Source organism: Rhyacophila brunnea, unplaced genomic scaffold (assembly GCF_057557595.1).
Source record: "Rhyacophila brunnea isolate RB1 unplaced genomic scaffold, BYU_Rbru_1.0 scaffold_8, whole genome shotgun sequence".
Classification (NCBI taxonomy): Eukaryota; Metazoa; Arthropoda; class Insecta; order Trichoptera; family Rhyacophilidae; genus Rhyacophila; species Rhyacophila brunnea.
This window is the reverse complement of record NW_028233350.1, coordinates 42,373,196-42,398,149: the sequence shown is the minus strand read 5'-3', so window position 1 is coordinate 42,398,149 and position 24,954 is coordinate 42,373,196. Positions and strand designations below refer to the sequence as shown.

The following is a 24,954-nucleotide window of genomic DNA, read 5'->3' as shown; positions in this document are numbered from 1 at the left end:
GTAATACCAACTACATCCCCATCATTCGTACGGTAGATGAACTAAACTCCGATCATAAACCGGTCCTAATGTTCCTCGGGGATGCATTGGACCCACTAGCTACGACACCAGACTCCCAAAGATATAAAGTATCCTGGGAAGACTTTGCCATTCATCTGGAGGAACACCACACGATTCCATTAGATCTCTCGTCAACACCTAAAATAGATTCCGCAATAGGGGAACTGACAGCCTCTATAAACGAGGCGATCAAGTCCGCTTCAACTTTGATCAGTCAGACTGATACCCACAGAATGGATATGCCTAAATCCACCAGACTTAAAATCACGGCGAGAAACCGCGCCAGGAAAATCTCCCAAATCTTGGGGGACCAGCCCTCTTTCCTCAAGTTTAAGAAACTAAGGAAAGAGGTTCGCAAACTAAACGCCACACACGCTAATGAGACCTGGAACTCCAAACTCACAGAGTTACTTAAGGGCAGTGACCCCTTCTGGAAACTCTCTAAAGCCTTGAGGATAAAGAAATGTCCTATCAGTCCTCTGAAAGCCCATAATAAAATGGTCTTCACGACTGGAGAAAAACTCGAGGTATTTGCGGACAGCCTCCAAAATCAATTTAGACCCAACGAATTAGACACATCTAAAAGGTCCACCAGAAGACACCTAAAATCAATTGAAGACAGGGCCAGCGCAATCATACATGATAGAATAGATCCTCCACCACCTCCGATCACGCCAACCTCCACTCAGGAAGTTGAATATTTAATCTCACGACTTAAAAATCGTTCAGCGCCAGGCAACGACGGAGTGAGCAACCTCTCCCTCAAGAATTTACCAGAAAAAGGCATCCTTGCCTTAACAGGGATCTTCAATGCCTGTCTAGAGCTGCAATACTTTCCAGATGTCTGGAAACTTGCTGACATCATCCTCCTGCCAAAACCGGGCAAGGATCATACTCTCCCCGAAAGTCACCGGCCAATCAGCCTCCTCCCTACGATGAGCAAACTCTTAGAAAGACTCATAAATGCCAGACTTCAAATCATTATCCATGAGAAGAAACTCATACTAGACGTTCAGCATGGGTTCAGAGCCGGTCGCGCCACGAACCATCAACTGCTGCGCGTAACAGAATACATAACAGACGGTTTCAATCACCATAAATCTACAGTTGGCTTGTTCTTAGATATTGCTAAGGCCTTCGATAAAGTTTGGATCGAAGGCCTCATAGTTAAGCTCTCAGAGGCCGAAATCGATCAGCCAATTATTCAAATCCTGCACTCGTTCATCACCGACAGACACTTCGCAGTCAAACTGTTCGGAGAAAGATCCTCAATCAGACCCGCAGGCGCCGGAGTCCCACAAGGCTCCGTTCTCGCTCCGTCTCTGTATAACCTCTATACAAGAGACATTCCGATCCCATCAGACACCCCATTAGCTTCATGCATAATAGCACAATATGCAGACGATACAGCGATCCTCTCCCGATCGATGAATCAAGACAGAGCTACAGAACTAGTCCAAAGGGCGGCCGACCAGGTTTCCGCCTGGTGCGACAAATGGCGCATAAAGGTAAACGCAGACAAGAGTAACGCCATTTGCTTCAGGCGCAACTTTAGGAAGAAACCACCTTCTAAACGTAAGCGCAAATTTCCACACCTGGTAATGCACAAAACTAAAATCCCTTGGACCAATACGGTCAAATATCTTGGTCTAACGCTAGACACAGCACTCAACTTTTCAAAACACATTAGCGATAAAAGACGCCAAGCCGACATAGTCTTAGCTAAGCTCAAACCCATGATAGGACATAGGAGCAAACTTGCCTATCGCAGCAAGTTGCTATTATACACAGCTATCATTCGCCCCATTATGACCTACGCGTGCCCCGTCTGGGCATTTGCCGGCTTAAAATTCATCAACAGACTACAAATCGTACAGAACAAAACTCTCAGAGCAATCACCAATGCTCCCTGGTTCGTCAGGAACACCACACTCCACAGCGATCTTAACTTGGAAACCCTCCAAACCCACATCCTCAAGCTCACGAAGCAATTCTACAGCTCCATCAACAACCATCCCAACACGACAATTAAAGACTTATTACATTACGACATACACGCTCACTATCAATTTGACCGACCAAGAAGGGTACTTCTACTAATGCCCCCCTCCCCTAAATAAATATCCTTTTTTCCTATATTCTTCTCTTTTTGTATACTCTTTTCTTCTTGTACTTTTCTATATGATTACAGATCCCTTGCCACTCAACCTAGACCGATCAACACCCAGGATGTCCGGATGACCCAGGAGGGTACTTCTATTAATTCCCCCCTCCCCTAATAAAATATCCTTTTTCCTTATATACTTCTCTTTCTGTTTATTCTTTACTTCTTGTACTTCTCTATATGATTACAGATCCCTTGCCACTCAACCTAGACCGACCACCACCCAAGATGTCCGGATGACCCAGGAGGGTACTTCTAATAAATCCCCCCTCCCCTAAATAAATATCCTTTTTCCTTATATTATTTTCTCTCCCTACAGATTAAAACCACAGCGGAGGGGTTTTTGGCCGGTTGTGGGCTTGCTCACCTCCGGAGTTTTTCCCCCCTCTGCGGCTCAAATTTTGATGAGCAAACGGGCTAAGACCCGAAGTAACACACGATAAAGATGCGATTATGGATGCCAATCTTGCTTTTTGGCCTTCTCTCAGTCTTCGTGGGAGCACCGGCTGGTGCGGAAGAAGATGACCCCGGCTCTGGATTCGGACTGGACGAACGCCAGACCCCACGGGCTGAACGCTGGACTCTGCAAAGCCGGACAGAAGCGAGATGTGGGGTGGGGAGATGTTGGGGACCTGCGACGGCGGTGGTCATTGTTGTTGTTTGTTCAGAAGAAACACTTTTTAAATATACTTACTAGAGATTCCTTCACCCAGATCCTAAACCTGGTCTCGGTCGGTCGCGAAGCCGCCGAAACCAGGTCCTCTCACTCCAATCATGCTTCACTCCAGATAGATACTTCATATAAAGGGGATAGACGCTAAAAACCGTCTAGGTGGCCCAAATGAATAAGCACATACCCTAAGTAAGTAGTCGAAGCCCGATAAGGATGCAACTAGTCGATTGCAACAGCCAGATGTTTTGTTCAATTGAAACAGTCGCATTCGACCAATCTGCGGAGCTCCATTTGGCAACGTGTGTTTTGTTATTTGTTTTGAATAGCGATGACGTCACATCGACACGTTTTAAGGCGAGACGAGTTGATGTGACAGCCGGCTAGCTGAGTTTTGAAGTAAAATTGGGAGGGAAAACTGTTCAGTGTAGCCACCAATCTAACGAAGAAATAGTGTTCAGTCAACCTATATTTTTAATAATAGCAACACTATGTTTATTTTAAACCAATCAAAAGCAAGGACCAACGCGCTCGAATCGTCGCGTGTAATTGCTTATAATAATAGTGTATCGACGTTGGTCACGACAGTCGGCGTGGATCGTTGAATCTGGTTGGATCTGCGCGTCTGCCAATGTAATTAAGCCTTGAGAGAACAGTGGATCGCCATTAACGACGAATACAACAGTCACTTGCGTTTTGTAGACGATATTGTTATATTTGCAAACGACCCAGAACAGGATGCCAGAACGCAAAGCAGGTTTAAAGATAAACAGCTCAAAGACAAAAATAATGATAAACTGCTTTGCTGATCCAAAAGTAATTCTCATCAACGGCACTAAAATCGAGCGAGTCAACGACTACGTCTATCTTAGACAACACATGTCAATTGACGGTGGTATGTATGCCGAGTTACTCGCAGAGCCAAACTGACATTGAGTGCATTTCGTCGGGTGAATAATATCTTCAAAAGAAACCTCTCCGTTGTGTCTTAAGCGTAAAGTGTTCAACCAATGCGTGCTACCAACGCTCATGTATGCATGTAAAACATAGATTTTTTATGTGCATGTTTACATGGACTGCTATTAGCGCAACGTGGCATGGAATGTTGCACGTTGGGCATAACGCGTAAAGATCATAAAATAAATCAATGGATAAGAAAGCCAAGAGCACGGTTTTTGATTTACGCAGGGTTTAATTGAATTTTTAAAACTAACAAACACTATCTGCAATTTGCAGTCTTAGTTCAATATAATATCTATGTCTGACAAAGTAAGTTTAGTGTGCACCATTTATGTCGGATGGCCGCGCGGCTTAAGCGTTGGCCTATAGCGTCGTGGGTCCAGGTTCGAATCCTGGGTCTGGCAAGTACCTACACGTCATATTGTTTTTCAATTTGTGTATGAGTCAGAGTATGGACCTAATAGGTTGAGCAAGTGGCTGACATCCATTTCTCGTAAAACCAAATCTGTTAATATAAACCTCCACTCTGTGGAGGCCCATATAATCTTATTAGGATCGGATAAGCTCGGAAAATTTATGTCGGACCTACCTCCACAATTCGACACTGTAAAATATATAGATGATGCAAAAGGGTCTAAATACGTATTACCCGTTCGCACTACCTACCTAAATCACAAAAAGAAATCGAGTTGGATCTCTCTCGTCGGTCCTTAAGTAGACAGACGCAGAGATAATTAGGAAATCTCATTTTCTCTTCTTGATTGTGTTTAAGGCCTCTATCTGTCACATAGGCCATTGTATGCTAATTTTTTGAAAGAGGGCGAGCACAGAGCTCAAATATCACAAGCGACTTGCCCGAATCGATTTGAATATTGTACATTTCGGATTGGGAAATAATCTACTGTGAGCCGGCACGCGTTGCACTTACAATAGCGATTATTATTATTATTACACAGGTAGGCATAATCATTACTATCCAGGTGAGTGATTCGCTTATGCCAGTATTTCCTAAACTGTGGTACACGACATACATCTGGAAGTAAGTTGGTTTTTAATTCAAATCCGACATTATGTGTACGTACGAATACAACATTTATTAGGTTGATGCATAAGTTCTTACCATTTGCAACATACTTATTTGTAAACGGTGTAAACTACAGTAAACGTTTGTCATTGGTGTTTTTTTCTCCTTAAAAAGCACTTCCTCTACCTGATTTGGCCGGTTTCTTTTCGACAGTCAATCATGTAAGAACCCCAAAAAATTAGCAATCGCCCAGAATAAATAAAAGTCACCGAAGAATTTGCTCGACAGGTTGATTATCTTTATCCTTGCCAGAAAAAATCAGTATCCATTCTTGTATCGAATTATAGAGGGTGATGAAAAGTGGATCGTCTGCACTAGCAATGTTACGCGAAAACAACAATAGTCAACCCCTGGAGTAGCATCCCTATATATCTCTTAAACCGAAATGCACTAAAAAGTAATGTTGTACCTATATGTAGTGAGATATTCAGGGTATTGTGTATTATGAGCTTTTAAAATCGAATAAGCTAGTTTACATTAGAGGTTTTCATTCTTGAATTTTGCCAAATTTAGCTATGAAAATTGAATTAATGTTCATATTGAATCTCATATAATTGGATACCGTATAGTATGCGGTCATCTCTTTCTGATAGAAAGCTCACGGCGAACTGTGCCACGGTGAAATGTTTTACGTACAATTTACATGTAACCGTGACTACCACTTATTCCGATCTCTGCAAAATTTTCTTAGTGGTAAAAAAACTGTTCAACAGAGCTGGTCAAAATATCCTTTCATGAGTTTTTTTGTCCTAAAATACGAAATGATGGAATAAATAAATAAATTGATTATTATATTGGAGACAGTCATATCTAACAATAGGCAATATATATTGATATTGGATTGAATACCTGTTGTTTCTTAAAATGGCAAGAACTTATGCATCAATCTAATCAAATGCTGGGAGCTGTGCAATAGAATCAAAGAATTCTCGGGAAACTACAGGTTTTTAATAAAGCCATTTATGAACACGATTGAAAAATATATCCTAAATTAGCTCATAATTAATTTAGTTGGAAAATCCTGTACATACAGTATCCGCCGCAAACAGTGACGTTCCTAGACAAAGTGGCGCCCTTAGATAGAGTTAGAATGCTGTCCACTTTCATTTTACAACGTTTTTATTAGGTCGTATTCTTATATTTTGTCCGGTGGTTGTTTGTCCGGTACAAATCTTGCAATCAATTTTTAACTAACTTCCCGACTAGCTAGACATTTGAAACTTTTAGATTATATCAAAACACGATGCCGATGCATTTTTTAAATACTTTTAGCCATTTTTAAGCAGAATTAAATTCATTTTCAGTAAATTCTGTTTTGTATGAAAAGTTATTTCGGAAGAAATCCGTAATCCAATCCACTATTATTGGTTGCTAGGGTCCCAACAACTAAATTATTAATATATACGTGCGTTAATATGGAAATCAATATGAGTGTCAAAATGACATTTCAGTATTATTTCTATCAAATACATTTTTTTTGATCGTTTAAGCTAGTCAAGTCAAGTCTATTCGATTCAACAGAAAATTTAAAAACGTTGTATATAAAAAGTTCTATTATCTTGTAATTATTTAGTCTCAAATTGTATGCATTGTTCTAAACACCTAAACAGACAAATGTGTGTCTTGAAAAAATACATACTTATCATATATTTCTACAGCGATGGTTTTAGGTACGAAGGTATGTAAGGCGATAGCAATTTTGGAGGCCCATTGTGATTTTAAAAAATAGAGATGTATAACCTACTTTATAACTAAGTGACCGCATCGTCCACTTTATAGAAAACCACCACTGCTTTCAAAAGTTGTAATCATCGTATTTGTTCCTTCACATGACGCCCTTTATAATTTGCTGCCCCTAAGCAACACATGACCTGCCGACCGCCACGGGACGTTCTGGCCGCAAATATCTGTTTTTGAAGCTCAGTATATTTGCACGAGACCATCGGAATATTACTTTCTCTTCAAAAAATGGTTGAAGGGAGGTTTCTTATTAGTGTTAGTTATCATTACTCGGAAAATATATTTAAAGAAATCTTCATTGTTCATACCTCTTCATAATTATCAGCCGGGGTTGATCCACGGTGAGATCAAGGACTCCCTTAGCTCCCTCAACTCTTGTCGGTCATTAGTTTTTCGCCGCCACGTACATCCACCGAACTTTATGATTTCGTCTATCCAGCCGGTTTTAGTGCGTCCCTGTGTACGTTTGAATACTACTGTATGACAGCATTTGTCCACTCGCCAAGCGACATGTCCAGCCCATTACCATTTCATCTGCTTAACGACCAGGGGCCTTATGTTAGAACTTGCGAATTGTAGTCGCCCGGTCGACATGACGTCATATGACATCACTGTGACGTACTACCGGAGTGATAATAGCATTCGAGAAAATAACGCTAGTCAAATACTGGCGTTATTCATTGTCCCCACACACAAATAGGTGTTTCAGCATAATAATATCTATGGTGAGCAGTGTGTGTTGGGCGACTTGTCTCGAGCGTGTATTGGCTTACGTCACAATTACTTCATATCGTCGGGTGACTTTATATCACCAGTTATGGTCTGCAGTGTTGCCATCTTTTTCTATGCTGATTATAGGATAAAGGCATACAAATTATAGTATTTCTGAAAAATATATAGTACAGCAACATTTTTCGTCTTGAATCCTTTAAAATTACAGTATTTTGGTATATTTGACGTAAAATTATAGTATTTTACATTTTTCGCGTGATGAAAATTATAGTATTGTACTATAATTATAGTACGGTTGGCATCACTATTAACGACCGTACTCGCGTACCTTCTTATCTGCCTCCGTACCGTTTGGTATATTTTTTTTGGTCTTTTCGTGTAACGCTACTCGTAATTTTTAATTGATCTTGCGTTGAAGACTCCATGTGTCACACACATACGTGAGCACACATTGGTTGACTATTTTACGCTGAAGACACAGTGGTAGGTCACTTTGTAAGATACCATTCAGGTGCCCAAATGCACTCCAGGTCAGTTTGGTTCTGCGAGAAATTTCGTCATACATGACATCGTCAACTGACATTTTTGTTGTTCATGATAGACGTATCTAGATGTTGACTCACTCACGTTGATTTGGGTGCCATTTATGAGGATCACTTTTTGTTCAGCAAAGCAGTTTACCATTACTTTTGTCTTCGGCTTTCAAGCAAGCTCCTGCATTCTGTTCTGAAGGTATTTTGTGCTATCCGCGAAGACAACAATGTCATCTGATCTGTAAAGCGCAATTTACTGATAATATATGCATATCTATATTGTAGTTAATTGTCGCTAAAATTTCAAAACCCGCTGTAACACTTTTTCGAAATAATTAAGATATAATATAATCTCTACATAAAAATTTTATCGCCTCTTTCAAAATCCGCTACGATTAACAGTCATTTATGAAACAAAATCAATGTGTCTATCAAATCCCGCTATAACACTACTGAAACATTCAAAAATCTTTTTAGTTCAAAAAGTTTTTATTGATTTTCTCAACATAATGAAAAAGTGTTATAGCGGGTTTTGAAATTCAGCGACACTATATTGTTATATATTTCTACTTTATTTTGAATGTAGTTTGCAGGATACAATTGTTTACAATATAATATTATGTAATGATAGATATGCTATTAAAATTAGCTTAACTTTTCTTGCCGACGTACATATATCTTTCTCATGCAATACCGATTAGCAGCTTCCAGCTAGAAGTAATTTCGTATCAATACATTGCACGAATTACCTCTGGCTTTCGAGAGTGCCAAGTGCCAAGTGCCGAGTAGGTAGTGTTAACTTAGCGCCGAAGTGACCCGGGTCCACTTTGCAGAGAATGAACTTAAATGAACGAAATAGTCGCTGGGTCATTTCCTGGAAGTATGCAAGTCAGTGCCGTGACTGACCAAGGGTCAACGGATGCGGAAATTGAGACAGCTTGTACATTATATCTATTAAGAGGGTACTTTTTACATACCATTAAACTTAGTATGCTCTTCGAAGTTACGCGAAAACCACTGATATGATAACGGTGGTCGATGAAATGATTAAAAAACCGTAAAGAAAATGAATTTAGAAAATTGCACATGATATAAAAATGAGTGCGATGATCGCTTTGAACGCATACGAAAATCACCACCAAATAACATTGATTCAGATTTAAAATAACCGCACGGGAAAATGAAGCTTCTACTGATTGATAATCTCGTGCGAAAACGGTATTATTTGATAAACCTTCTTTTATTCAAAGAATAATTGAAGCGCCTAGTTTCAAAGCCCCTAAACTCGAATCTTGGGTCTGGCAAGTCACATATTGTTTTTCAATTTGTGTGTGTCGGGGTATGGACCTAATAGGTTGAGCAAGTGGCTGACACCCATTTCTCGTAAAAAACAAAATCTGTCAATACAAACCTCTACTCTGTAGATGCCCATATGATCCTATTAGGATCGGTCATGGTCGAAAGAAAAAAAAAGGTTTTAGGTAGTTCTGAGAAAAATGAGAAAAACGATTTTAGGTAGCCTATTGATAAAAATGAGAAAAACTCATATCTATTAAATCTGTGAACTTTATGTATTTATTATTTAATTCGTACTTACATTCTAAAGAGTATTTTAGCTTATCCATTTTAAGGGTATTTGAAAAGCACACTCAACCATTTTAGCGGGTTTTGAAATTTACCCTAATTTTTGATCATACGTATTGACGGTTTTTGGCGTTTTTTAAAGTTCAATCTTTGGCCACCATATAGGTAACCAAAATGTCCATCGAAATACATATCTGACTTAAGATATTTAAAAATCCGTTTTAGGAGGATTTGAAATTAAGCGATTCAATTGACAACATTTGGCAATGTAACATTCAATATATTGAATAAGCATAATTTGAAAACACCACAGATAAAATAAAAAAACCGATAGTCAACATTAACGCAATTTGATAAGATCTGAGGTGTTTTTATAATATTATATTTTTTGGTATTATTTGAATTTATCAGTAGACTCGAAGACTCCATACTCGGCGATTGTAACAAAATATTTTTAATTAGGTACCTATTAACGTATTTAAACAATAACTTGATCATTTTATATTCTACAATAACAGTATTAATATGCCAACGACATCTGTCTGTAGGATTGTAGATATTACAAATTGATTGTCGACATGGTCAACCAGACGGCACGTAGCAATTCCACAAATACGTAATGAGCTATAACACAAACCCAATCTAATAAATCCAAAGGCTTCAACTAATTTGGTACATTTCACGCAAATACAAACGATTACAAACACATGTCTAGGTATGCACAACATGTGAAAACCTGAGGCTGTAGGTACAGTTTGGAAGTAAGCCTACATTTATATCAGTGGCGAAGACTCCATACTACGCAATTATTTCAACTTTAAAGCCTGAAAACCCACCAGAAAAGTAAATTTCAATAACCTAGACATTTCAAAGGTTATAAAATACCAACAGAGCCATTCGTCTGTATTGCATTTAGAATTTACACACGCACTGGTATACTGTTACCAAGTCTATTGAATCTTCTACTAACACTCGCAAAAATATGCTTGGGATAATACAAAGTTTTTTTTTGTTCGAATTTTGAACGAATTTGTCCTTGAGTTGTCGTTATATTAAATTATCAATGTGCTTCAAACGACAAAACCTACCTACTTTTGCGCATATTCTGTAATGGCTGTTATTTTACGCACAGTGGTCTCAGTTGGACTCTATTGGATAATATGGCCGTCTAATAAATTCGTAATTTTTTAAATCACAAATTCGTTTAGCGGATGGCAGAAAATACTGAATATTAAACAAAATTCAATTTCATGTTTCGTAAATATGGCAGTCTTATATTTTTTTCAATTACCTCCACAGCCTACTTTCCTTCAACCTCTTTTCCTTGCGCCTCCCGCCATATCAGACCTGCAGCACGTAGATCGCTATTGTAGCACCGCTGCAGGGTGAGGGAGGGCCGGCCACGGCGACGGAACCCGTGAGGCTGTGCCACAAGGGTACGAAGTGCCGCACTCTTTGGCGGAATCCGGAATACGTGTCCCAGCCACGTAAAGCGTCTCTTCGTGATAACTTCAATCACCGAAGGCTGTTGTGTCTGCTCACGAACTCGGGTGTTTGTAACGCGGTCGTACAAATGTACCCCTAAGATTCGGCGGAGACATCGATTCTCAAAGCTCAAAAGCCGAGACTCTTGAAGCTTAGTAAGTAAAGTAAGCTAGGATTAGATATAGAGAAAATAATAAATTAAATACCTACCTACTTTCAGATAGGTACTAAACTATGTACGAAAAGCTACCAAAACATTTTGAGCGATTTTCCCTATTCAATATAAACATGAAGGTATTAAATTTGTAAGGATATCACGCGTATATGTATGTGTCAGTAAAAATCTTTTAAATTAGCCTGCCCTCGGGTTCAAAATTCATCAAGTCACGAAATCAGTGAAGGCTAACATTTTAAAGTAGACGTATAAAACAAAACACCTGTGACTTTTCAAAGACTCGACGAAGACAAAGAGGAAGTCCGCTTGATTGAACGATGATTGCAGAGCGGACAGCAGAATTGCGACCCTTTGTTTTGGATAAATCTACAGTCTATCTATGCGTACCTTTATGCAGAGGCGTAGCAACATATTTTAGCGCCCGGGGTCGTAATAAAAAATGCACCCTTTCCGTAATACAACACCTGTAGGCACATATAAATAGGTAGTGATCGATAGTGTCCGTATAGCATTACCAAAATTAAATAACATGGATTAAAATAGTATTTCCAAAAATGTACGTCCACAAAAACAGAAAAAAGTTCAAGATCCACGATTTTTTGTTCGTATAAAAATGGGATGCGGTTCCCTCCTCCCCCGATTCAGTATCTTAACACTGCATTTCCTCTCGTTCCCTCCCATTTGAAACTTGCAACAGTCGAAAGCGATGACACAATATTTTCCGTTGGTGAACGACCTGATGTGAACGCCAGCATAAATAATACGGAATCTAGATGCCTATATAATTACAGAAGAAAGACTAACCGATCGACAACTTAATTTTTTGTAGGTATTATTATTAAACATCAGCGCCGCAGGCGTTTTTTTGCGATAAAACCATACTATTTATCATAATCATTAGAAGGTTCGTTCCCTCATATTTTAGTCATTTTAGGATAAAATTTTCCGTTCAGTTTTTATTCTTGCACGTTCAACGAAATTCCACTTCTGCGCCCCCACTCGAGGTGCGCCCGGGGCGGTTGCCCAGCTCGCACAGCCCTTGTTACGACACTGCCTTTTTATACCTTTGAGTAATCTCAGTTTGGAAAGGCAGTGTTACGGACATTTATACGTAGGGTGACAAGGTGCTGACAAAGACGTGTAGGAGCGTACAGATAAAAATGGTTTATGTCCATTTCGGAAAAAAATATCCTTAATAAATTATTATTTATTTAGGCGGCGGTAGGGGTGGGGTAAACAAAATCTAGCAGGTGCCAGGGACATCTACTTCCGGGTTGCATTCCCCATACCCAAACACTCCTCACTTTGAGTCTTGCGACACTCGCCTGGTCTGCAGGTATAACTAATGGTAATCATTACGATATTACGATCTGTAGTATCCATAAGTAACTTAACCCAACGGTCATAATTATTAGGATCGCAAATCTCCGTTTGTGTCGTCCGCTTTGTTTTGTCTTTTAGACATACTGCATCATAATATTAAAGCAATTCATGAGTACCTACTGCGAAAATTCCAGTGGGCGCAGGGCTTGGGTGTCGTAGTATACCAAGAGGAGTGGGTGCAATAGGAAGGCTGTTCGATAGTCAAATCGTCAGGGGATCCGGATCCGAACCCCCCCCCACCCTTTGTGTGCACGCCTGAAGATAATTACATAATCTACATCTACAATTTGGAAAATTCGAGTAAATACGTACTGTAAAAGTTAAAGTCACCATCATCCTTGTTGATCCCCTGTTGCGTAAACCCTTGTTTATTATAAAAACATGTAGGGATCAAAAATTTAGAAAAAAACCTTCTACAGATATGAGGACTAAAAAAATGTATTAGATCGAAGCAAAAAAAATTACCGCTGGTCCATTGGTTAAGTTGTTTACAAGTGACATTGCATTGCATGTAGGTATATTTTCAGAGAACTTCACACTACACTACTTCTATGACATTTATGTACTATGTACTAATTTGTAGGACTTAATAAAAAGACAATCGTCACAATGAGTAGATATACAGCCAATAATAGGTAGGTACCTACTTAAACTTCAGCATTATTATTTAGTTAAAAAATCCTGTAAAATTAGTATAAAACTGTTTATAATAGTATAATATAAGCATGTAAATCGCAGAAAATAATAAAATCGGAATGCCAACAAAGCGATGTTAATATTTGTGGAGTTTGCCAACATTATAACGGAAATCGTGTCCGGAAATTTGTACGTATGCAGTTCGCTGTATCACACTTCACCGTGAAATGTTGTATCGGAGATATATGGTCAGTGACGTCCCGCCACTTTTTTATACTTACTGTACTTTTTATCATCCTTTCATGACTCCAATATCTAAGAAATGTGTTGTATGGATACATTACTAACAATACCACTAATAAATCTAATACAAATGCCATTTCTGCTTCAATAGACAATATTGCGAATCTACGATTTCAGATGGGTACATTTAAAAATACGCCTGACATCTTCCAAAACAAGTAACTAGCAAACATATTTGGATAAATTTTAAATTAATGTACGTATGACCTACCTAATGTAAGTATAACCTACAATTCAAATATTATTTGAAATATACACGTGTCATTGCTGTTCACTAAGGACGTGACGTCCAAAGACAATGTAAGTAAACAAGACATCGCGAATCCGAAAAAAAATAAAGTACTTTTAAAACTTTTATAGTAATAATAATTAATACATTTTGTTTCCAACCAGTGAGCTGAATTTTTTAATGGAAATATATATCCGTTATCACTTTTACGTTAGTAAGTGTAGGTAGCTATTTCTATATATAAATAATGATTCTCCTCGATTTGCTACCCTTCGGATAAGTGCCGCCCCCAAGCGACGCTCAATCTGCCTACCCCCACGGGACGTCACTGTATATTGTCGTATATTGAAGACCGTCCGACCTCTTTGGGTCGTATAGTACTGAGAAAAAATCCATGTCTAAATAAAACACTGTTCTTGTCGGTCTACAGGAAACCAGCGGCAAACAAATGTTGAAAATAGCCGATATACTGGATTATTTGTTAGGCTAACCTACTCGTAACAAACCTAAGTTTTCATTCCCGAATTCATGAATTTTGACAAAATTAGCTATGAAAATTTGAATTAATGTTCATATTAAATCTAATAAAATTGGAGTCCGTATAGTACCTATACGGTCATCTTTTTCCGATTTAAGTTAGGTTTTCATTATTGATTGAAAATTGGTGCATACAAGGGAAAGACAGAAGAAAATATGTATTATAGGTATGTAATTAAATTAGAAATACAGAACAACGCGCAATTTTTCATCTCTTTTCAATAAGAAAGTTCACGGCGAACTGTGCTACGGTGATATGTAATACGTACAATTTACATGTAACCGACGTAAATAACGTATGGAGATCCTTATTTATAGTTCAGATTATTTGGTAGATAGGTATTTATATAATTACATTTCTGGTTATTGTGTTAGTTTCTGAAATTGCCGTCGTATCGTGCGTGTTGTGTGATATCCAATTTTGACAGTATAATGGCAATATGGCGATGGAGGGTCAAGCGTTTCATAAAGAAGTATAACATACGTAGAAGATGTAGGTAAATTTAATATAATTTAAACATGCAACAGGAAGAAGATCTGGATAAGCGAACAAGAGCTATCACGAGACATGATGGAGACCGGAAGCAGTAATGAGGCTCAGATTCTGTCCATGGAACGGGATTTAATAGACTTCTTCCTCCGGTTTCGATAGCGTGTGTTAATAAAATAGATAATACGGCTTGGAGGTCTCCATCGTCTCGACTTAATCTTATGGATGATTAGAATATTTTGCTATTTGCTGGATGCTCTGGTTGCAGTAGCGAAGGGTGGAGGTAGGCTGTTAAGATCCGCCGTAAATAGTGCACATTAAACTTTGTTAGTCATACTATTTGTTTTTATTGACTACAAGTTTACAGATGGTATTAGCTCATTTTTAAAAATCATAAATCCTGCATAAACCAAACAATAATAGTTTTTGTATATTTTGGGCGATACGAAAAAATTGTGCACACTGTTTTTGCTGGTTCATTTTTTTTAAAATACATTAAGCCCTGCCTAAACCAAACTATAGGTGAAAAATATTATTTTATCTATAAAATATTCAAAGGTATTTTTAGATATTTTATAGATAGACGAGTATTTTTTGACTAGGTATTATCTATTATGGCTTGGTTTCGCAGGGTTTAATTGAATTTTAAAAACTAACCACCACCATCTGTAACTTATTGTAATCTTATATTAAAGAAAACAAATGACTGACAAAGTTTAGTGTGCACTATTTATGGCGGATCTTAACATGCTAGTGTTGGTTGTATATAGAAACTTTGCCATATTAATAAGACAACACCATATTTATACGCAGGAAACTGCGACTTAGCGAATAAGTATTTGGTAGGTACGTCTTACTGTGTTTTATATTAATTATTAATGCAATGCCTTTCGTTCAAGAATAAAATTGACAGTAGTTAACAAAATTATTAATTATAGCATTAGCATAATATACCGCATACACATAGGTCATTGACGAAGACTGCCTGCTGGACGGATGAATACAATTGTAAGAAACGAATAAAATAAGTAAATAAAGAACATTCTGAATCAATTTTATTTCTACAAAGCGCTTGTTATTTTTTAATATTAGTTAGATTACAGGCTAATCATTTCAAACATTGTATTTAATCTCAGTACTTACTAACGTACCTACCTATCCACATAATATAGCTGTACGTCATTTGAATTGTCTGATATCAAAAGTAGAATAATAGCAATACCAAAAAATGCAATGTCGAAACTGGAACCAATTTGGAAGAGCAAACATCTTACCAAATCGACTTAAGTCGTCTTCCTGCGCCTTTATTATATTGTACCCACTGGGAGTGGAATGTATCGCGATGGAATAATTGAGTTACCTTGGTTACTCTACTTTGCCTGTTACAATTCTATAAGGGCGCAGATTCGTACATATTATTATATATCTCTGAGACTTGGATGGTCAAAACAAGATAAATGCAGAGGATAGACGCTTTTGAAATGGGATGGGGGCGAATGTTGAGAATCTCGTGTCTGGCGAAACGTTCCAACGTTTCCATAACTCCAGATTCGAGACATACTTTCCTCAGTCTGCCTTCGCTGGACTCTAGTTTTTTGATCATAATATATTCTGTAAAGAAGATGACAATCTGGAAAAAAACTCGTGATGTTGGAGAAGGTTGAAGGAGGCGAGGAAGATCTCCATCCAAGTGGATAGTCCAAATCAAGAGTACTTAATGCTGAAAGGAATGGAGCAAAGCCGTGGAGAATGCTACTAGGCAGTCAAATCATTTGACGATCCTAATTCAAGAAGTCCCGATGAAGAAGAGGATTTTGAATTCATCTAACTGCGGATTGGTACTTATTACCTACATACAGCGCTCGAAATGGACAGAAACGCACCGGAGCGCCGTTGTGGTTCGTGGAATTCCAAAATATACCGTTCCGGCTCGTGGATTCATTTAAAATTGCGTTGCGGTTCGTTAGATTGAGATATTTATGTGTGAATGTATCTTTTAAAGTTTTTCTCAAAATTAAAAATTAACGAAGTTATGTCATGCCGGGCGTGCAAGGGTTAAAAATAAAATTTATGACATCCCTAAATTTCTTTCAGTTTTCTTTTTTGTGTCGATACATCCGTGTCTAAATGCATTGTCTAAACACTCCAAATAATTGCATACTTACATAAAAAAGTAACTACAGCTGCAAGCTACAAAAGAATTGTGCCTTTGCTGACATTGTTTGAAAACCTTTTGTACTTAAATAACTTAAATTCAATAATAAATAAAGTTGGCACCTACATATTTGTATAATAATTTCTAAAGTATGAAACATCTCAGTACAGTCTCGCTTTTACCTTTGACTGGTATGCATTGCGAATTTACTTACCTACTAATTTATTACTTATATTTTATTGTGAGTGATAAAACTTATTTATTTTCATCGCCATCTAATCGCCGTGTTAATTTTATATCCACGTCTATTTTTGCGGGGAAAATTTTCGGTGGTAAAATTAATATGATAAAGTTTGGTAATTTAAATCGTACAATTCCGCTAAAATCTACTTATTAGTGATAATCGCTTGTTTTTTAAAACATTTTGTATTATTTAAATTTGTTCTCTTAAAATTTGGTTAAACATCTCAGCAGGCGATACCTTTCTATATATTACATATAAGTATATTTTTTGTCGTTGGTATCCAAACTGATTTAACATATAATGCTGTTGACCAGTGGCCACAAGCAGAATTTTTTCGTTTTGAAAATGATAAATATGAGTGGATATTTATAAATTTTATGAAGGTTTAATTAAGTAGTAGGTACTTCGTGTAAATCTGCTAAAACATTAAGAATTCACTCCGATAAGTATTTAAGATCGACAATACAGTTGAAACAGGGTTTTCTGATTCAATGTCATTTCGACAATTGACTCGACGTATTAAAAAATATTTATGACGTGTCGTAAACCCTTATTTTTACAATGAATAATAAATAAATGCACCATTATGCCATTTTCCTACAAAAATGTTTTTGGTATGAAACTATTGAATAGCCTACCGTAATTAGTTTATTTTTAAGGGACGTTTCTATTGTGTTATAATTACATACGTTGTAACTTGCTACTTTAAAAATAATAGAAATAATAGATACCTACTATGTAGAGAACTTTTAGTTAATTTTTGTTTGTAAATTTGTGTAAAAAAAAAGGAATATCCTCCAATAAAATTTTATTACTATCATAATAATAAATTATTGTTCTGTATTATCATTATTCATCACCGTGGCAATAATAATGACTATAATGAGACCAGGTAAGGACAAACATCACAAATTGAATCGTTTAGTTTAAAATACACTCACAAATTAGGTAGGTACGTGTTCAGTGCGGACAACAAATAATTTTAGATGGTAGTCATAGATTAAATAAATACGGTGGTAAGTTCTTTAATCTGAGGTGGTAAGTGTACGTATATTACAATAATGGTAACCAAAGCATCATCATTGTAACATATAGGTCATGGTCTCCACAACGAGGGGCTGAGAGGGCTCTAGCCTGGGAGCCCGTGCTCAGGAGGAGCCCGGCGAGGCGAATCGACCACATAAGTGAGATAAACACACATCACAAATTTGCTTTAATAGTAAAAAAAAAAAAATTCTTACAATACTATTATTTATAGTTATGTGGTTATACGAAACAATTCTTAATTGTTTATCAAAACTCGACATCTCCATAATTCGTATGGATGTTTTAAAATATACAATAAAACACTAAATATACAGATTATTGTTACCCCGTACATACTGCCTTTATTCTTAGCGATAAGAAGGGGACCCCACCAAAGATCCTAGCATGGGGGCCAGCTTCACGATGTGGGGCCTATGGTATAGGTATATACATACACTACAATATTAGTCCTTATAATGTTGAATATAGGTAGGTACCTACTGATTAATGTCAATTTTATATTATTCTATAGGAATCGTGTTTAGCAACTCGAGTTGCACCTTCCGTCATGTTTTATCTTATATAATTAATGATACTTCTTCTTCTACCCTGTCATGTCCTAATATTGGGGCATAGGGCAAGCATTGGCGCCACTTCCCTCGGTCCATCGCCATGCGCCTCCCGCCATGTCAGACCTGCAGCAAATAGGTCGCTTTTGTAGCACCGCTGCAGGGTGAGGGAGAGGCGGCCACGGCGATGGAACCCTTGAGGCTGTGCCACAAGGGTACGAAGTGCCGCACTCTTTGGCGGCATCCGGAATACGTGTCCCAGCCACGTAAATCATCTCTTCGTGATAACTTCAATCACCGAAGGCTGCTGTGCTCACGAACTCGGGTATTTGTAACGCGGTCGTACCAATGTACCCCTAAGATTCGGCGGAGACATCGATTCTCAAAGCTCAAAAGCCGATAATTAATGATACACCATTGGTAATTTAAAATGCTATAATTACGTAGTTTGGTGATGATGGCTTGAAGCTTTTCTTAGAAGTAGGTATGGCCTAATGGCCCTTATGGTGGAGAAGGTTCAAAAGAAATCTTTGAGGATCCTTTGTTTGAAGCTGTGTGGATGCCATCCATGGCTTTATCCGATTGATTTATCTTAAGAACGCTTACACACTGTATTCAACCAAATCGCTTCGGATATTGGTATATTCCTCCTGCGAGAGAACGAGTTTATGTGAACGATTTATAAATTCTTTGTTTTATAACTTCTTAAATAATTAAATGGCGTAGTTAGCTCTATCGGTGTACAGATATGTACTGTATAAATTTTGTATTTACTCGTCTCTGTATAGGTACTTACTATTTTTTCTAATAGTTGCTGCATCTATTTCTTTATTTTTAAACACTATTTTAATACTATTTCTTTGATTTTTTTAAAAATATTCTGTGCTCGTCTTGAATCTATAATCTGTAAAATTTGTTATATGTAAATTAATTTTTAATTTGAATCTTTATGGTAGGTATGTGGATATGTTGTTTTTTAAGTTTAATTAATTAACAAACTGAACTATCCCAAATGAGACAGTAATATAAGTTATAAGCAGTGACGAGTGGTGGTAGAAGTAACATGCCTGCTGATTATGGGTGGTAGATAAAGTAAGAGTAAAGAATAATACAATTCTTGACGGTATACTTTGTTGAGACGAGGTTCTACATCCACGTAAGAAGTTCAAAGTTTATTGTTGCATTTATACATCCAACGTACGTACGTATGTAAAGAAAAAAATTAAGCATACCGTTTTTTCGGAAAATTATAGAGCGTTCCTGTTCGTGAAATTTTCCATTTCGAGCACTGCCTACATAATTATATCGTAGGTATCAATTGATTTAATTAGAAGTGCGTTGGATACAACTTGGATTTACAAATAATTAAAATTAAATTAAAATTAGTGAACCTGCATAATTATTTATTCCTATCTATTTATTTTTATTTGAATGTTGCGCCCTGTTATTATTATAAATTCTTTGTTAGCCCTGTTTACTGACCTGCGCCAGAAGTGTAAACGCGCACTCGCCGGCCGAGCTACTCGGCGCATTTACGAACACGTAATTTTCAGTACGTCGATACCACTCGGCCTAGTAGCTGCGCCAGTCTACATTTTCCAGTTGCGAAATGTCAAAATGGGGAGAAGAAACCACCGTGAAGTTTGTATCGGAATATCGCAGCCATGAGTGTTTATGGAGATTCGATTCAGAGGCATATAAAAACAGAAATTGCCGCCAGCAAGCCTATGTTGCGATCGTCAATAATATGGGATTACCAGACCTCACAGTGTACGATGTGAAAAAGAAAATTAAAAACTTGCGCTCGACATATTACCAGGAGTTGCGGAAAGTGCGAGAATCACAGAGAAGTGGTTGCCCGAAAGATGAAATTTACGAATCGAAACTAAAATGGTTCAAAGAAATGACTTGTGTTATCAATTGTGCCTCGTCTATGGTGCACGTAAAAGAATACCCTGTAAGTTTTTATTATACTCTTTATATTAACTCGAATATTGTGTAATGTATTTTGCAATTGGCAAACGAATTCAGTACTGCCACCATTGATTTGACATTTCCAATAACATTAACAAACGTCAGATCGCATAACCTCAAAAAACGTCTCTATGATCTCTGATAAATTTGGTGAAATTACGTGGATACTCACTGTTATTATCAAGGAAATATTATTTATTCTCTCTCTTACGTACGGTTCCTTAATTTATATTGTTATAATTTTCTATTAAATATTAAAACTTATAATATAAATCATTTGTTATTTGTTTATGTTTTGGTTGTACAACTGTCACAAGTATTTTACGTGAACAAAATGGCAAATAGTTTTAGAATTTGTAGTATTTTATGCGAAGTTAATTGAGTCAATATTATCATTGTTTCATAATTTATAAATTGTGCGAAAGAAGTGATGTCATTGTCAATTTTTTGAGGTTATTTTTGTCGTTCAAAACTTAATTGGCACCATGAGAATGGATCCTATAATATTATATCCAATGAAAAGTCTGTTGAAATCATTGATTTTATAACAGGAAACTCACATCCACAATTTTAACATTAAAGTGGTGCTAACTAGAATAGATGAGAGACATAAGTAACACAAATCTGCAATTGTCACCTTTATCTTAATCTACGATCTAGGTAGAGTGTTAATGTTTCAATTACATATTTACATACAATAGGTAGTGTTGCCATCTTTGTTCACATAAGTAGTTATGGTATGTTTTACCTAGTATTTTTGTAATACACGGTTAATTTTTATATTCAACTCTTCAAAATTATAATTATCTTCATAATAATGTAGCACACATACAACTATAACACAATACGGTTGGCAACACTAAACTTGATACCATACTATCCGGTATTATACGATAGAATATGCGGATACCTGCAGATATATTACAAGAATAGAACAACGATGCTGTGAAAACATGAACGTAGATTTGCAATAATGACCTTTATTACGATATAGGTAGAGTTCATTTTTCAACCGCATTTGTCTTGTGTTTATCTGTAAGAATAAGATTGTTATGAGCGGGCCAAGATGTTTATGAGCAGGGTACTTTTATTTTTAAAATACTACATCTATTAGATTTTTTGGTACAAGTCGGTTATGGGGAAGCCAGCAGCAAACACATTTTAAAAATAGCCGATACACTGGATTATTTGTTAGGTTGGGTTAGTTTAGGTTAGGTTAAGTTAGGTTAGATTAGGTTTTCATTCTTGAATTCATGAATTTAGCCAAAATCAGCTATGACAATTAGCGCGGTTCCCGCCTGGCTTCCCCATAACCGACTTGTACCGATTTTTTTATACTACATAGTTATAGGATTCATAAATGATCCACCGTGGAGAAGAAATGGTAACTTACCTTAAATGTACGGATTTTATGAGCATCTAATACTCAAGCGCTTGTAGTGGACGAATGGTAACATCATAACATGTCCGCTTATGATGTTGTTAGTCTCAAGTTTGAATCTCAAGTCTGATAAATTTACATTTTGTTGTTATTAACATCCATTCTTGTTAAAAAAAATCTGTTGAAAAACCTCTTTGTGATACGGCGAAGATCCACATAAGATTGTTAAGCCATTTAAAAAAAAATTTCAAGTTTATATTGATTACACTTTTATTAATTTATTATTTTGTTATTTCCAGATTCATGAAACTACTCACATATCTTCAGATGACGATCAAATACAGGACGACACTGCAGATCTGAACTTCCCCCACAGTATATGGCTGCCTTTTTCCGATGACCAATCCGGCAAGAACACTGCAAAAGTAAAAACAGAAGAAAAAATGAAGACGAGAACACGGTCCCACTCTTCAGATGCCCCTTTGATAACCCCCGAAACCACTGAGCAGCCGGAGTCACGGTCGTGCCGTGGAAATAAAAGACTTGCCACAATGCACAGTGTAAATATAGCGTTAAACAAATTACAGGAATTGTCTTCGCAACCGGATGAAGAAATCAATGAATACGGAACGTTTGGAAAGTATGTTAGTTTACAGTTGAAGCAATTGCCGCTACCTGTAGCATTGCGAGCTAAACAAAGAATACTATCATACCTTACTGATTTACGGTTATCGAGCTTAAATCCACCGCCACCCAATCAGAACCATATACCACCATCGAATGGTTGCGCAATGCCTTCTCATCACACAGTAAACACACATCACAATCATTCAGTTGATATAAAATTTGATTTGCCTTAATGTAGTGAACTGGAAATTGAATTTACAATATTGTAATTGATTCAAGTGTCTCTTTAGATTCTTATTTATTATTGAGATCTGAAGATAGAGGATAGCGACTGGGCGTTACAGCCAAGAAAATGAATACAACTATTTAATTGGAATATTAATCTTGACAAAGCTCTAATGCCCATCAGATTGATCAAATAAAATCAGAGAGCGTAGAGTCAGCAAACCGAGCCAACCTGTCGTGACTGTCTTTTTCATCTTCTTGGCTGTCCTGAAAGTTCATTACCACATTTCAAATTTCGGAGGCATATACACAAATAGGAAAGACCAGATGTCAGATTAGATCAAACTTTTTGTTTAACAGTAATTCCAGAACAATTTTAGTATGTTTGATTTGTAAGAATTAAGTATAGAAAAGTTAACATTCTCCATGTTGGTAACTCTTTATAAATAAAATCAAAATGGTGGTATCCTGTCGACGTTTTAAACGTCATGTGAATTTGTCAGACCTGGGAATCGAACCCTGACACGATTTCTTAAGCGAACACTCAGAAATTGCAGTCGCTTACAAACTATTATTTGCCATTTTACATTGTGATTTAAATTTAAATTCTTTGACATCTTATGAAAGCCCAATTTACGTTGATTACGCTTTTGCTCTTCCAATTATATAGAATTTTTGACATGGTTTTCGCATTTACATCATCTATAAATCATGGTAGTAATACTGCCTTACATAATATAATATATAGTAGGTATGTCAATTCAAATTAAAAAGTTGACGACTCATGGCAGAGATGATGGCTAAGTGGATTAGAACACTTACCTGGAAAATGAAAGATGTGAGTTCGAATCCCACTCAGTCCAATTGTAGAATTTATAGGTACATATTACTTTAACTAGGTATTTTAATCTATCCTAGAAGCGCCTATCGGGTTCAGATCCCCCCCGGTAATGAAAAAATACAAATTATTACGGTGAGTAGAATATTACTTCTTCTTCTTTGTCAGGTCTTTATGACTGAGGATCGTAACAGGATGATTTGGGTGTCGAACAGTATGCTTAACAGGCTGGCCCTCTCCTCTCAGCATTCCATACGACGCAAGGTCTGGAACTCATGAATTGGTGGAACATCTGAGGCTTCCAATGTTCGGCAAGGATGACACAAATGAATACTAATAATCCTAATAATTTTGATCGTTAGGCCACGCGCTTTCAATAATCATTTGTGAATGCGACAGGTCGAAATAAAACGTATAGGTTAGCACCCATAGTAATAGCTGCAGGCCAGGTATTCATTGCTAGACTCAAAAAGTGTCTGGGTATGGAGTTAAAACCGGAAAAGTGTAGGCGGGTAAATAAAGTTAGATTTTGTTAACTACACCCCCTCCTATCACGTTAAATAATTTAAAATAAATTATTATTGATATTTTTTCAAAATGGATCCCCCCATACCATTTTTCTATTATTATTGTATTATTTCAACTGTCATTAATTGGTCAGTTACATGAATTAACACCATACTATTAATGTCAAAAGAAATTATTGTGTCATATTAGTGAAATAAGATGTACATTTGTGATGTATATAAATAAATTTTAAATGTAAATACGAAATCTGTATGTACCATATTATATTTAATTACTTATTTATCATTTATTGCCTGTAATATATTAATAGAATATATCTGTCCATTGTTCACTTGATGTTTTAATTTCCATAATAAACTTCTCTATTTGAAGATGAATTAAATTGATTTGAAACACACATAATTGAAAAGAAACAATGTATTTTATTTATTTAGTATAGACATATATTTTTTTTAATTGATTTATTTTCTGTTTATTTATTCTATAGATATCCTTACAGCTGTAGCAACAATTTTTATCCCAGAATTTAATCCAGTTTCAAAACAAAAGAACTTTTTATATATACATGTTATCAACAAATGTAATCACAAGGCAACATTCCCATATTATTCTATATGAGGCG

At 36.8% G+C, this 24,954-nt stretch overlaps 1 protein-coding gene across 1 annotated transcript; it reads left to right on the top strand.

The window, feature by feature from the left end:
- Positions 1-20,310: 20,310 nt before the first annotated feature.
- Positions 20,311-24,737, top strand: LOC147064257 (uncharacterized). The gene is made up of 2 exons (XM_085958910.1): positions 20,311-20,716; positions 22,414-24,737. Exons 1-2 carry the CDS (start codon positions 20,369-20,371, stop codon positions 22,972-22,974), a joined length of 909 nt encoding a protein of 302 aa, XP_085815036.1. The 5' UTR covers positions 20,311-20,368; the 3' UTR covers positions 22,975-24,737.
- The last annotated feature ends 217 nt before the right edge of the window (positions 24,738-24,954 follow it).